General features: G+C 39.5%; 1 protein-coding gene across 2 annotated transcripts in view; it reads left to right on the forward strand.

The window, feature by feature from the left end:
* The first annotated feature begins 5386 nt into the window (after positions 1 to 5386).
* The window catches only part of RGS22 (regulator of G protein signaling 22), a 174975-nt gene continuing 164457 nt past the window's right edge, over positions 5387 to 15904 (forward strand). For both annotated transcript variants that reach the window (XM_082364231.1, XM_082364230.1), the window contains exons 1-2: positions 5387 to 5501; positions 5998 to 6026. In XM_082364231.1, the coding sequence (XP_082220357.1) occupies positions 5477 to 5501; positions 5998 to 6026 (54 nt within the window). In that variant the 5' untranslated portion in view covers positions 5387 to 5476. The remainder of the gene's footprint in view (positions 5502 to 5997; positions 6027 to 15904) is intronic.

Below are 15904 nucleotides of genomic sequence, written 5' to 3' on the forward strand. Positions count from 1 at the left end.
ACTTTAGGGAAGCGTTAAAAAATTGAATTATCTCATCAGTTTGTGAAAGAAACAAAGTAATGTAATGGAATATATTGACAATTAGAATAAATCTAAACCAGCAGGTCCAGAGGGTAGTTATCTTGAATAAGTTAAGAAATTGCCTAATGAATGTATTAAACTAATTATGTTCCTTCAAAAAATTATGAACTGTTAAGTGAAAAAATTTAAAAAAGAATGCTGTTTTCTAGTTAAGTGTGATACGGAGTGTATGTAGTTGTTATCCAGTATTGATATGTAATTTCACAAAAAGGAAAGAATCAGTGATTATCAAAAAGAAAATGTAAAGAAACAATATGTAAATGTTATAACTGCCACAACTGCACTTATTTTAGGGATTGGAATGGGGGATGGTATTGTATATCATCAGATGTTGAGTTGCCATCCAGCTCCTAGGAAAAACATTCTACTGCATTATCCTGTCATTTTGATTCATTTATTCATGAATAAAAATGATTCATGTAAAAATTAAGGATATAGTTTAGCTATGTGGAAATAAGTGAAAACAACCCAAATGAGAACAAGCAAAGGCTATTTATTCAGAGCTTGTTTTAGCAAAGGAGTCAGCCACCATCATTTGCATGTGGCAGTGGCTCAAAGGCAGGCAAGAGAGTGGGAAAGCTGTATAGTGAAAAAAGGGGAGAACTTCAGGTGTGCTCTGATTGGAGTTTGTTAGCAGGGGAAGCTGGAAGTGGGCTATCTAGAATCCTATGTTACTAGTTAGGGAAGCATATTTGGTTTTCTCTGGTTGGTCCTGAGTTGGAAGTGAGGGCAAAAATGAGAGAAACTGGCAGTTATTGATGAAGTCCTGACCATTTGGGGCTTATTGCTGCAGAAGTTGTGGTTTGGCTTCCCAGGCTGGTTGCTACAGAGGTTATTAAAGTTCTCTTGTCATATATGGTCTGGCCATTGTCCATTTGTACAGTCAGACTTTCTATTAAATATCCCATTACTATCAAAAATTAAAATCACAATGGTAATATGAATTTTATCCCGTTGATGCTATTCCTGTTCACATTTAGAAAGGTTTGGAACTAGGCTTAAGTTTGACCCTACCACACCAAACCCAAGGAACGACCAATAAGTTTAAATCACTAAACAGGTAGGATGCCTGAAAAATCTGCTCTTCACTGTCAAGGAGATATATACACATACACTCCAGTCTCTCCAGCAGTACCTGTGAGAATCGTTGGATAAATCCTTGTAGCTTCTCACCCTGAGCAGGCTACAAAGAGTAGCCCTAATGCAAATTAATCCTTGCAATTCAGATCAGCCCTTGTGACTTTTGGTTTAGGATTCATATTTGGAGACCTGATCATTTTTCTTTGTCTACAGCACCTTTACATGATATCACTTCTGTCCTGTTCCGCAATTTCATCACAGTTTTAGCTATTTTGCAGGGAGACTGTCTGAGATGCTCTCCAAGATTCCCCCCAATTGACTTCAGGTGTACTACAAAGTCTATGTTTTAGTAAGTCTATCCCAAATACATCCTTCAAATTCTCTAATAATATGTCCAGAATCAGAAGAGAATAAACAAAAACTTAATTCCATTTATGTAGATATAGGTCTTATTACAAACGTGGTTTTGAACTGCCTAGGTTTTCAACAATGGTATAGACTAGTAGTAAAAAAAAATAAAAAGGCCCTTTTGGAAATACTAGCTAGTTTGGCGGGCAGAGACATAATAAAATGTGTTAAAAGTAAGTAAAATACAGTCATCAGGGAAATACAAATCAAAACCACAAAGAGATACCACTTCACACCCAGTAGGATGGCTAGAATCAAAAAGACAGATGATAACAAGTGTGAGAGAAGCTGTGGTAAAATCAGAACCCTCATCCACTGCTGGTGGCAATATAAGATGGTACAGCCAATTTGGAAAATAGTCTTGTAGTTCCCTAAAAATTAAACAGGGCTGCCAAACAAACATAGAATTACCACATTACCTAGCAATTCCACTCCTAGGTATATATCCAAGAGAAATGAAAACATGTCCACACAAAAACCTGTACACAAATGCTCATAGCAGCATTATTCATAATAGCTAAAAAGTAGAAACAATCCAAATGACTATCAACTGATGAATGGACAAATTGTGGCATAGCCATACAATTGGTTATTATTCAGCAACAAAAAGGAATGAAGAACTGATTCATGCCACAACATGGATGAATCTTAAAAACATTATGCTAAGTGAAAGAAACCAGTCACAAAAGACTAACATGTGGTGTGATTCCATTTATATGAAATGTCCAGAATAGGCAAATATATAGAGACAGAAGGTAGATTAGTGGGTGCATAGGGTTTGGGTGGGGACGGGATAATAGGGGTGACAGCTAAGAGTATGAGGTTTCTTTGAGGTGATGAAAATGTTCTAAAACTGATTGTGGTGATGGTTGCACAACTCTGAATATACTAAAACCCACTGAATCATACAGTTTAAATAGGTGAATTTTATGATATGTGAATTCCATCTCAATAAAACTGTTACCAAAAAAAATCATCAAAACATTAGAATAGCTTCTTATCTAAGCGTTTGGGTTCAAGTAACTGCCTTTATGATTCTTATGCTGTTTTTTAAAATCTCTAATGAGATTATTTTTAGCGAGAAAAGCTGCCTAGCCTGGTTGTTAGAGAAAAGGCTTTGGATGAGACAGGCCTGGATGAGTTGGTGGTTTCAACACTTTCAGGCTTTGCTTGTCTTTGAGCAAATTTTATAAGTCCAAGTCTCAGTTTCTTAAATTGTTGAGGATAATATCAATCTCCCATGGTTATGGTTATTGTTAGAGGCCCACAGCATGTGCAATAAGTGTTAGCCACACTGAATGTGGAAACAAATTATTGTCTTCTCATCAGTATGGCTACCTAAAACAGGAATTAACGTATCTTGTCTGTGAGCAGGGCAGAATGACTGCAATGGAGAGAAGATGTTTCAACAAATATGTACTGAGCAGTGGCACTCAGTAGTGGGTGCTGGGTGGGGGGTTGTTAAAAGAACATGAATCTCCTTCACCCCCAGGAGTTTACTGTCTGGTGAGTGGCACTGAGAGTAGAGGGTATCCCTTTAAGACATGAGTTTGTACTAACTACATAGGAGCAAGAGGAGAGGTCAATGAAAGGAGCTCACATGAAGGTATTCTGGAGATGACACCCAAGCTGAGTATTGAAGAATGAGAAAATTTAGCCTGATAAAGAAAGGCCAGAAGGGCTTCCCTGGTGACAGAAAAACGGTGCAAGCAAATGCCTGAAAAGCCCGTTTGTCGACTCTCAAATTTATATCTCCCAAATTCCAGGCTTCTATATCAACTGCAAACTCAAAATCTTTGCTTTGCATGGCTAATAGGCTTCTTAACCTCTCTCCTACCTGTGTTCCTCTCACAGCTTTCTCCATCTCCAATGATTGCAACTCCATCCTCCTGGCTGCTCATGGCAAAAACCTTGGAATTATTCTCAACTACTTTCATTCCAACATCCACTTTGTCAGGGAATCATCTTGGCCCTACCTTTAAATATATGCGGGATTTGAGTCCATCTCAAACCTGTTACTCAAACCTGCTACTCCCCTGCTCTGAGCCACCCGCTCTTGCCTGCTACTACCTGGCCCATCTGCATTCGCTATACAGCACCCAGAGCGATCATTTTCAAATAAAAGTAAAATCGTGGTACTTCTTTGTTCAAACTCCTGTAGTTGGTGTTTCACTCAGAATGAAAGCCAGAGTCCGTATGAGGGCCGACAAAGCCATTGTTGATTTGTTCCCTCACCCATCCCCTTCCTGTTCTCCTCACTAGTCTCCCTTGACTTCATTTGGCCCGCTGATTCTGTTTGGCCAAGGTAGCGGTTTATTGCTTTATTTTTTTGTCTTTGCCTATGTACTGCTGAAGAGGAAATAAATATAACTAAGCAGGTGTTAGGGTTTCTTGCAGTACCAGCACCCCTTGTCTTACTCCTTGTTTGCTTAAGCACTCACACACCTGCAGGCCCTAGGAGGCAAATGTGGAGCCACTGAGGGTTTCAAGTAGGTCACATTTGCATTTGGATAAGTTTGCTTTCAGCATGGAGAATGGACTTAAGGGGAACTCTACTGGAAGCAACGACCGAGGGACAAGTTAGGAAGTTTTTTACTACAGTCCAAATGGCAGCCTGTCCTAGGACTCTGGTTGTTAGTGGGAAAGGAGAGAAGGTTCCAGAAATACTTCAAGGTAGAATTGGCAGGACCTAGTGCTTGAGTGAATATGGTGTTTCTGGCTTGAGTCACTTGGTGGAAGAAGGTATCGCTTACTGAATATGGGATTTATGTAAGAAGATGAAATTTGAAAATAAGAAATGGGAAAAATTGTGAATTTCCCTTTGGACATTTTGATTTGGAAGCATCCAGGAAGAGCTACCACGGGTAGAAATTGGATTTAGGGTTCTCAGGTTCAGGGGGAGAGGTCTGGGCTGGAACTTTGAGTTAGCCACGACGTTGCTAGAAACGCTCACTTTTTCCTAATTAGAGGTATTGTTTTTCTTTTTTCAAATTTCACTCTTCACTTAAACTCCTCTATCATAACTTTTCCGGGAACATACACTATGGGCAACCTCAGTATATTGTCCCCTCTTCATGATTCCTTCGGTAATTTTAAAATCTTAGCTATCTTGAGAATTTGGCTGCCCTAACCGATTGGAGGAAAAGTGTGAGGAAGATCTGGTTCCTAAAGCACGTGAATATTTAACTTTTTATACAGGCATTCATATAACTGAACGCGCTCAAGAGCTGTGTGTGGCGAGTACTCGCCCTCCTTCGGTACCTAGAAAACTCTTCCCTTCCTTCCTCGTCTTCTCAGGACGAGCCAGAGAGGCCTCCATCCCCGCACCCGCTCGGAGCCGGTCTTTTCTTACTGTGGACGGTGTGGGCGGAGCTTGTGCGGGAGCTTGTGCGGGGAGAACAGGCCTGAGCCGCAGTCACCACAGTAACGAGACCCCAGCTAGTTCGGGCTCTAAGGGCGATGCGTCTCCAGGGCCCTAGCGGTGGCAGCGCCGGGGTCTGGGCGCGCGTCGTCCCACAGCCGTTGGCGGCGGGGCCGGCCCCTGACCCGAAGGGGGACGGGCTGGGACGGACAGCGTACCTTCCCCGGCCCGTGGGGGGCCCGAAAGGCGTGTGACTGCCCACTGCTCGGCGCGCGCCGTCCCGCAGCCGTTGGCGGCGGGGCCGGCCCCTGACCCGAAGGAGGACGGGCTGGGGCGGACGGCGTACCTTCCTCGGCCTGGGGAGCCCGAAAGGCGCGTGACTGCCCGCTGCTCGGCGCCCGCATTGTCTCAGTTCCATAGCAACTCGGGCCGGGCGGGGCCACAGCGGCCGGCGCAGTCCGGGGCCGCGCGCCGCTCCGCGTCGGCATCCGTTCCCGGGGCCTGACGGCCCGCACGGGTGCCGGGGGCGCGGGCAGCGGCGGCGGCATGCCCGAGAGGCGGCTCACCGCCGGTAGGTGGGGCGGCCGGGGTCGGTGTCGGGGCCGGGGCGCGCGGGCCGCTGCTCTCGCCCGCGGGGCGGCCCCACTGCGCACCGCCTCTGGGTTCCCGCGCGTCCCGTAGCACTGGCTCCAGAGTTCTCTCACCGCATTTTGTAAGGAATTTAACCCCTCACCCCTTTCCCAGTGCTTCGTTGGCCCCGTCCTATTTTATCTTGCTTAGTTCTCCATTTTGCAGCGGGAGTAATGGAGGCCTCCGTCTATTAAGGTTAACTCCGGGGTCACACTCAATTAGTGACCAAGCTGAATTCCAGAGGCCTTTCCTCCCCACTTCCACCTTGAATTCCAACTTAAAATTCAGTCCATGTGCAGAGAATGAACAGAGGGCCAAGAATTTTACTGAGCTTGCCCACGTATAAAGCAGGGCTAAGTGCTGTCTCAAATTATTTCATTTACTTTAAAAGGAAATCAGATTTGAGTGAGATAATGTAATATTTTATCTTGTTTCAGAGCCACCAACTATTACAGAAGAAGGATTTGTAAGTACAATTTAGAGGGCTACTTTTTTTTTTCTTGGCTTTTTTTTAAAAATAGCAAATCATAGATCATTAAAAAAAAAAGCTGTTTCTTTTCTTCTTTTTGCCAAATGAGTATAATAGAGCCTTCCGTTTCATAACGAGGGTGCTGAGTACAAGAATTGCTTATTTTTTAACGGGTACATTTTTAAGAAGGGGCCAACTGATTTTTATGGTGGATGCTATTCATTGTTAAAGTTCTTTTACATAAATGGCCTCATTTAATTTTGCTGAGCTTGTTAATGACTCCATGAGAGGTAGACTTCATCTCCATGGTTTTATTGTGATGGGGCTGTGCAGTTCCTGGTTACAGTAAACATTAGTAGGTGGCATTGATTGATAATAAGTGGTCTATTTACGGTTATAATTCCTTTAAAAATGTGCTAAATATGTTCTCAGGTCAGACTTCTGGAGAGTTGAGTAATAATAAGTACTTGGCCAAGTACATTGTAATTGTTGTCATTTAGGTGAGTGCTATATCTAGGGTGGTGGGCTCTGCTGTGGTTCCCACAGTGTATTTAAGGAACTTGCCCAAGGTTATACATTAGCTAGGAGGCCGTAGAGCCTCATTCCTACTAGGGTTTGATTCCAGCAGTTCTGACCACTTGTCTAGATTATTTGCTTATGTCCTACAGCACTTATTTCTCTCGTTGGTCAATTATCTTATTTGCTTTTGACTTTTTATTCAACAAACGTGAGTGCCTCTACATTCACAGTGCAGTGCTAGATGCTGAGGATAAGTCTCCAAAAGTTCACAGTCTAGTAGGGGCTATGAGAATGGAGGCTCTCTGCTAGCTTCATTTGCTAGTACTTTCCACTTTCACCCTTCCAGACCTTTGGTCCACCACTGAGAGAGGGAGACCAAAATAGAGGCACAAAGAGTGTGTCAGAAACTCCAACCATCTTCCTGTTGCCTTGGCATCTCTCTGTGTAGTGGCAAATTTCTTTAATCTGCTTCCTGAACTGTTCTTCACATCAGCAGGAGGTAGGTAAGCATTTCTGGAGATAACCCTTTCCCATACAACTCCAGCACAAACTCTGACAAGCCCCCAGCGACATTACCCTTTGAGCTGTCTGCTAACCTCTCCAGGTCTTTTCCCAACTTATGGGAACTCATAACATCTTGAAGATTCTACCAGCCACTACACTTTCTCTTGGTTTCTTTGTACCACTGTCTCCCAGTTATCCCATCTCTCATTTTTATGTCCCCCTTTCTGGCTTCTCTTTTTTTCTTACCCATGAAAGTGTTGACCTTCTTCAGGATTCTCTGGGAGGACTCCTCTTCTCCTCCTATGGCTTCAGCTACTCTTATTTCACAGGACTCCCAAATCTACACATCTCCAGCCCACACACCTCTTATGATGCTAGAACTCTGTATCTATTGGGTTATTGGACACTTACATCATCTGGATGTCCCTGCATCATTTCAATAGTCTAAACTGAATTAATCACCCCACCCCATTCTGTCTTTCTTCCTCTTTTTCTTATTTTGGTTAATGATGCCACTGGCCGTTCAGTCACCCACATCAGAACCTTTCTTCCCTTTTCTTCACCTCCCACCTGCGGTCATTTAGCAGGTTCCTTTCATAGCCAGATCTTTTTCTCCATCCTCAGCGCTGTCTTATTCAGGCCCTCATCCCTGAGCATGGACTTTGGCAGTAGTCCTCCCTGATATCACTGCCTCCAATATTCCCTCTGCCAACTTCAATTTTCCTTTGCCTAAGGCTTAAAGAGCAGACTCCTGTGCGTCAGCTCTGCTGGATTACTTGCTATGGCTTTGCTCTGCCTTTATATTTTTCCTTCTCCCATCAGTCCTACCTTGGGTATCAGATTGCTGTTAACTCTTTAAAAAATTACCATGTTACTCAATTACTCAGAGCTTTATTAATCCTACTATTTACTGAATGCTGGCTGCATGTTAATATTTAACCTCAAAACAACTCTATTAGGTGGTTATTAACACCCACATTTCACAGATGGGGAAGTCAGTGTTCACAGAGGCTAACTAACTTGACTTGGGGCCACACATCTAGTAACTGGCAGAGCCACAATGTCAAACGCCTCCCTTTAGCATTCAAAATCTTTTCTACAACGTTTCAGCCTTCTTTAAACCTTACCTTCCAATACTTTCTATGTGATAAAGACAATGTTCATACCATTTTAGGTTTATAAAGTACTTCCACATGCCCTCTGCTCCAGCCAAACTGCCCTGCTTGCTTCCTTGCCTTTGCTGTTGAGTTTTGTCTCAGTTGCCCTTCCACATCCATTTCACAGTCTTGCACATGCTTCAAGGTTCAGCTCATCTCCTCCGTGAAACCTTTCCAACCTAAAATCATCCAGATTGCCTTTGAACCCTGTGCAGCTTTCAGTTGTGACCAGTTTGTGACCAGATCCTCAAATTCATATGCTCACCAAGCATTATCTATAGGTTAATTAATTCATATGTCTTGCACATAATATTTATCTCTGTTTTTCAAAAGTATAAAAGTATTTTTTTCTCATTAATATTTTTAGAAGAAATTGTGTGACAGAGATCTCTGGTTTCCCAAAATCCATTCTACCATTTTCCATAATACATGCCAGACATATTACTCTCCAAAATAATTACAACATTTTCTAGCCTCCCTTGCAGCTAAATGTAACCAAATTCTGCTTACAATGGAATGTAAGCAGAAGTGTTGTGTCATACTTCTGAAAAGCTGATGTTTACAGAGATTAAATAACTCACCCTTGGGTCACACAGCTAGTAACTGGTGAGGCCACAATTAGAACCTGTGTCATTCTAACTGTAATACTCAGATAAATGTAAAGGGAGAGAACATGCCCTTCGTCTTGTTTCCTGCTGGCTGAAATGAGGATGTGATCCTGGAGCTGAAGCAGCCATCTTGGATTCTGAGATAGAAGTGGCATCTTGAGGATGGCAGAGTCACAAGATCAAAGGAGCCTGGGTTCCTGATATGTTGGGAAGCCAGTATGCCAGTTCTGAACTGCTTATAATTACATGAGAGAAATAAACTTTTGTGTTATTTAAATAGTGTTATCTTGGTTTTCCATTACTGGCAGCAGAATCCTGTTCTAATATAAAGTGCTTCCATAGTCATAGGAACTTTTTGCTTATTTCATTTTCTCAACCAGTGATCTAAAAACTACAGTGCTATTAAGTATGTCTGCAAAATATTTTAACCCTATGTCTTCAAATGAGAGAATAACATTTAGAATAAATCATTTGTTGTCAGGGACACATTGCCTTGTATATACTTTAACTTTTTGTTTGTAAATTTTGCAATTTCTTAACAAAATTGTGAACTCCTGGAGGGTTAGTGTTGTGACTCAGTACACCTTAATATTCCCTATAGTTAATAGCACAATTCCCAGAATATGTTATTAGATGATTAATAAATTAGTGTAATTGCTTCACTTACAATTTTTTGCAAAGCTTCATTTGATATATATTCTATATTTTCTACTTCAGCATTTTTAAGTAGCATTTTTTCTACTTTAGTGTCTTTATTAACTTTGGTCTTTGATAATTTTCTCAGGGAAAATATATACAAAAAACTTACATATTCAGTTTTCTCATTAGTTCCTTTGGGGGTATATTTTTAATTATATAAGCAATGTATAAATACATTCCTGTAAATAATTCAAATAATAAAAGTGATAAAGTGAATGCTTTTCTTCATTACTTCCCTCAATCCCATACTCTTTTTCATATTCCATAAAAATTGAAGTATAAATCTGTCATAGCAAGAATAGTAGAGTTCAGACCGCTTTATGATACATTGAGATTTGATTATGTGTTAGGTATACATTGAGAAAAGTTTAAATTTTAGAGTGACCCCTAAAATTGTTTTTGACTTTAAAATAGAAAATAAATTAGTATTAAAGACTTAACTACTTGACTCTTTAAATTCAAAATAATATTTTTTTATTGTGCCTTAAAAATTAAAACTATGCAGATATGTCATGCTTCGAAAATTGTCTTTGTAGAGTAAAAATTTTGTAGTATAATGATCTATTTTGTTGAAGGATTTCTGATATATAAAACTCAGTTTCAACTTTAAAAGCAGATGCCATTTAAAAAAGAAAAGAGTTTTTTTAAAAAAGCAGATGCTCTTTATTTATACCATAAAATTGAGACTGTAGTTTCAAGCAGTACTTTCTGTATTTTACTTGTTAAAAATGGTATTTATTTTTAGTTAATCTTTAGTCTGTTTAAATTCATATTCTGTTATTTGTATAGGGTGAATGAATTTATTATAAACACAGAGCATTTCCCCAGCATGAGGATATTCTCATTATTCTAATGTAATATGCAAAAAAATCCATATGTTCCAGTCCTCATGAACAAGACTGTCTAATTATATGAACATTAATGACCAACTGGTATTTGTCTTTTCAGATTGTAAATATGGCTGACTGCACATCAGTTGGTTGAATGAACTGTGAGAGCACACTCGGTTGACACGCTAGGTGGCGTTATGGGGAAGTGGTGGAGGGCAGGGGCAGGTGGATGGAGGTACCATCCTGCTTCCCTGCTTTCTTTTAAGAGGGTGCAGAGCGAGGTGCGAGAAGTGTTTCCAGCAAGTCATTTGGAAACTGAGACTGGTCCTAGAGGTCCTTTGGAAAGTGTAGGCTGTTTGGAATCCTTCCATCTCTGTGGAGTCCAGTTCTCTGGTTGGAATCAAATTCTCTAATGCTTTTTGGAACTGCAGGAAGTGCGTTAGAAGTTCCATCAATATGATAGTCAACAAGTATATTATTAAGCAACAACTTGCACTTCTCATTGTATTAGGCACTACTGGGGACACACACTGTCCGTCGCTATTCCCAAAAGTTGTATACCTTCTGATTGGCGAGGTGGCCTTTAACATGAAACAATGAGGACACACAGTTTATATTTAAGTGTGAATTTTGAGGTTTAAACCAAAAGCACATTTAGAGAAGCTTTCTATCCGTAGGTAAGGTGTGGCATGGGAGAAAAGGTGATAAAGAGTGTGAGATACTCTCTTTTAAATTAGGATATCAGATTGTAAGAACTTTTGTACAGGGAGAAAGCCTTAGGGTATTTCACCGAATGAATTGACTGAAGCCAAGTAGGTATAATTAGACAGTGTGATTGGATAAAAAGGGAATTGAGAGCTTCCTTTACCTTCTCCAGGCCTTTGAGAATTTCCTCCGGGAGAGAGCGTGAGAACAGAAACCAAATGGAAAAGTACTGCGGGGTAGATGCTGATTGTAATATGTGATGATAACCCTTGGTATCAAAGGAGATCCATACTTTTGTTCTTCATTGCTTGAGCCACTCTTATTTTCTCCTTCCTTCATAAACTATATTCATAATGCAATATACAATTTTGCGATCCCGTGAGGATCTGATAAATGGGCTTTTGGCTCTTAAGTTTCCAAAGTGCCTTGGATCTATGCAAGATATACTTTCAACAAGCCACTTTGTGAAGTTTGTTTCCCCTTGTGTTCTCTTTTTGTTTTTCTTTTTTGGCAACATCTCTGCTTTTTATTTTATTGATGTTGCTTTATTAGAGTCTTTCTTAGGTTATCAGTCTCTTCTCTTTAGGTTTCATGTCCTCAGTATAATCATTCAAGCATTCACTCAACAAAAGTGTAAGCATCTATTATCTGAAGCATTGGGATTTTTTTTTTATTGAAGTATAGTTTATTTACAATGATATGTCAGTTTCAGTAGTACAGCAAAGTGATTCAGTTATACATATATATTCTTTTTCAGATTCTTTTAGCATTGGGAATTTTCAAAGTGAGTAAGAAACAGTCTTTTTCCTCCAGAAATTCACAGTCCAGAGAGTGAGATATCTAAACAGACAATTATAGTCTGAAGTATTAAAAGATATGCTAGGGTAAACATATCATAGGGGAAACATCACATTTCTTCTCTTCTTTTGGAGAAGAAAAAAGGATAGATGGGTAAATAAGAGGAGAAAAGATTTTCCAAGTAGAATAATCAGCGTGCGCCAAGGTGCAGAACTATTAAAAAAATTGCTGTGACTGCAGCATGGTAGTATGAGATGAGGCTAGACAGCTGGGCAGGAACTAAATTGCATTCATCATAAGCCATTTGTTGTGTGTTAGAAAAGGATGGGGGATTGGGAGACAGGTGGAACTCTTGTACTGATTGTGGTGGTGTTAGGAAGATTGATCTATACTGTAATGGTGATAAGGAGAGGTAGGAAGATGAGGTTTGGCATGTTATGGGCAGAAGGGTGAAGCAGAGGTCCCAGGGGTCTGACCATTAGTACATGGGATCGCAGGGTAGTGGTCAGAAGATTGTCAGATAACCAGGGACTGATTCTAGATGTGGTGATAATGATTTGGGATCTATCATTTAGTACACAGGAGGCTAAGAAGGCTGTCCATAAGTGCAGAGAAACATGATACTGTTTCCTTGTACATAAGTCCTCCCATCCCAACATTTTTTTAATGAAAAAATTTAAACATATAGGAGAGTTAAAAGAACTGTATGGTGAATACCTATATACCCATCACCAAGGTTTCACAGTTATTAGCATTTTGCTACATTTGCTTTTTCATGTTTCTGTCCTTCTGTCCATCACACCGTGTGTCCATCAATCCATTTTATTTTTTTATGTATTTCAGAGTATAAGCTGCAGACATTGATATGATACAGATCACCCTAAACATTTCAGCATTTTATATCATAAACTAGTGTTCAATATTAGTTTATGGTTCTTAATGTTGAGGTAAAATTTATGCACAGTGAAATGGAAAACTTTTGAGTCCCATTTGACAAATTTTGACAAATGTATACACCGGTGTAATCCAAACCTCCATCAAATATAGAACATTTCCATAATCTTAGAAAGTCCTTTCACGCCTCCTTCCAGTTGATTCTTCCTCCTTTCCCCAAAGACCACTGTCCTATTTTTTCACCATTGGATTATAGATTCAAATTCATATAAATGGAATCATACAGTTAGTTTTCTTTTGTGTAAAATTACTCTTGCTCAGCATAATGTTTTTGAGATTCTCCATGTTGTTGCATGATTCTGGCGTGTACATAATTTTTTATTGTGGTAAAATATACATAAAATTAAACTTAACATTTTAACCATTTTTAAGTGTATGATTTCAATGGCATTAAGCACATTCACATTGTGCAACCATCACCACTATCCATCTCTAGAACTTCTTCATCATCCCAAACTGAAACTCTGTACCCTTTAAACAATAACTTCCCATTACCCCTCCTCTAGCCTCCAGTTACCATTATTCTACTTTCTGTCTTTATGGATTTGCCTAGTCTAGGTAACTCATATAAGTAGAATAATATAATATTTGTCCTTCTGTGTACGGCTTACATCATTTAGCCTGACATTTTCAAGGATCATCCATGCCATTGCATGTATCAGAATTTCATTCCTTTTTAAGGCTGAGTAATATTCCATTATATATACATACCATATTTTGTTTATCCTTTCACACATCAGTGGGCATTTGGGTTATTTCCACCTTTTGGCTGTTGTGAATAATGGTGCTAGGAACACAGGTGTACAGATATCTGTATGAGACCCTGCTTTCAGTTCTTATACCCAGAAGTAGATTGCTGGATTATATGGTAATTATATGTTTAACTTTTTAAGGAATGATGGCTGTACCATTTCACATTCCTGTCAGCAATGCACAAGAGTTCCAATTTCTCCACATTCTCACCAGCACTTGTTATTTTCATTTTAAAAAAAAATCGTAACCATCCTAGTAGATGTGAAGTGATATCTTGTTGTGGTTTTGATTTGCATTCTCTTGTTGCTGTTGTTGTTGAGTATATTTTCATGTGCTTATTGACCATTTGTATATCTTCTTTGGAGAAATGTCTATTCAAGTCCTTTTCCCGTTAAAAAATTTGGGGTTTTTTATCTCTTTCTAGTTTAGTTCTTTATATATTCTGGATATTAAACCCTTATCAGCTATATGATTTGCAAATATTTTCTCACATTCTGTAGTTTGTCTTTTTACTTTCCTAGCAGAGTCCTTTGATTCAAAAGTTTTAAATTTTCATGAAGTCCCATTTATTTATTTATTTTTTGCTCATGCTTTAGATGTCATATTTAAGAATCCATTGCCAAATCCAAGGTCATGAAGGTTTATCCTTATGTTTTCTTCTAAGTATTTTATAGTTTTAGCCATTATGTTTAGGTTTTTGATCCATTTTGAGTTAATTTTTGTATATGGTATAAGGGAAAGGTCCAACTTCATTCTTTGGCATGTGGCTATCCAGTTTTCCTAGCACCATTTGTTGAATGTCCTTTCTCCACTGAATTGTCACGGCACCCTTGTTGAAAATTATTTGACCGTATATGAGAGGATTTATTTCTGGACTCTTTTCTATTCCAGTGGTCTGTATGTCTGTCTTTATGCCAGTACCACTTTATTTTGATAACTGTAGTTTTGTAGTAAGTATTGAAATCAGAATATATGAATCCTTCAGTTTTTGTTCTTTTTCAATATTATTTTGGATGTTTGCAGTCCCTTGAAATTCATTGTGAATTTTAAGATGGGTTTTTCATTTCTGCAAAAAAAAAAAAAAAAAGGCATTGGGATTTTGATGGACAGTGCATTAAATCTGTAGATTGCTTTGGGTAGTATTGTCAACTTAGCAATATGGTCTTTCAGTGCATGAACATGGCATGTCTTTCCATTTATTTATATCTTCTCTAATTTCTTTCAGCAATTTTTTAGTTCAGTGTACAAGTCTTTGCCTCCTTGGTTGTTATTCTTTTCTCTGCTACTGAAATGAATTATTTTCTTAATTTCCTTTTTTGATGCACATAACTTTTTTTTTAAAATTTATTTATTTATTTATTTATTTATTTATTTTTGGCTGCATCAGGTCTTAGTTGCAGCATGTGGGATCATTTTGTTTGGGCACATGGGCTCTTCGTTGTGGCGCACAGGCTCTTGGTTGCGGTGCATGGGGTCTTTGTTGCAGCGCTCAAGCCTCTCTCTAGTTGTGGTGCATGGGCTTCTCTCTAGTTGTGGCATGTGGGCTCCAGAGGGCGTGGGCTCAGTAGTTGTGGCATGTGGGCTCCAGACTGCTTGGGCTCTGTCGTTGTGGCACATGGGGCTCTCTAGTTGTGGCGCATGGGCTTAGTTGCCCCTCAGCATGTGGGATCTTAATTCCCTGACCAGGGATCGAACCCACGTCCCCTGCATTGGAAGGCAGATTCTTAACCACTGGGCCACCAGGGCAGTCCCCTGAGGTGTATAACTTTTTAATATTAGGTTTTATGCTTGAGATGACTGTATGTAATTTCTAATCAAGACTTTCAGTGTTGATCTTTTAATATTCTTGTATAGTCTCTCTTGGTGAGAAACTGTATCTCCTAATAGGTATTAACATTTTTTAGACTTTTTTACAACCATTGAAAACTGCAGGAGTTGAAATTAAATTTTAAATTTAACAGTACTCCCTCTTTTCATGACAAATATAATGTTAAAAATTCTTAGGAAAAACAAATTTAGAAGTCAATAAAATGTTTCAGTTATTTCAAAATAATGATGAAACTCTATACTGCAGTATATTGCATATATTTTTCAAGTAATTGCCTTGTATCTAGCTGGTATACTACTACAAGGATCCATCAGTTGCCAGCAGACAGAAATATCTGTTGTATGTGAAGGCCAGATTTGGGGCCATCATCCTTCCAGGGTCTCCCCTCCCCCTTTCCTTCAAGCTGTTAGCACCTTTTGGCTGTGAACTGTCTTCTTGGACATCTCAGACAGAAACTCCTCCAGCAGCTTCGTAGCGCAGTGGTATGCTCTGCAGCTAGCTAATAAATCCATGTCCAGGG

Source organism: Balaenoptera borealis, assembly GCF_965194805.1.
Source record: "Balaenoptera borealis genome assembly, chromosome: 17".
Taxonomy (NCBI): Eukaryota; Metazoa; Chordata; class Mammalia; order Artiodactyla; family Balaenopteridae; genus Balaenoptera; species Balaenoptera borealis.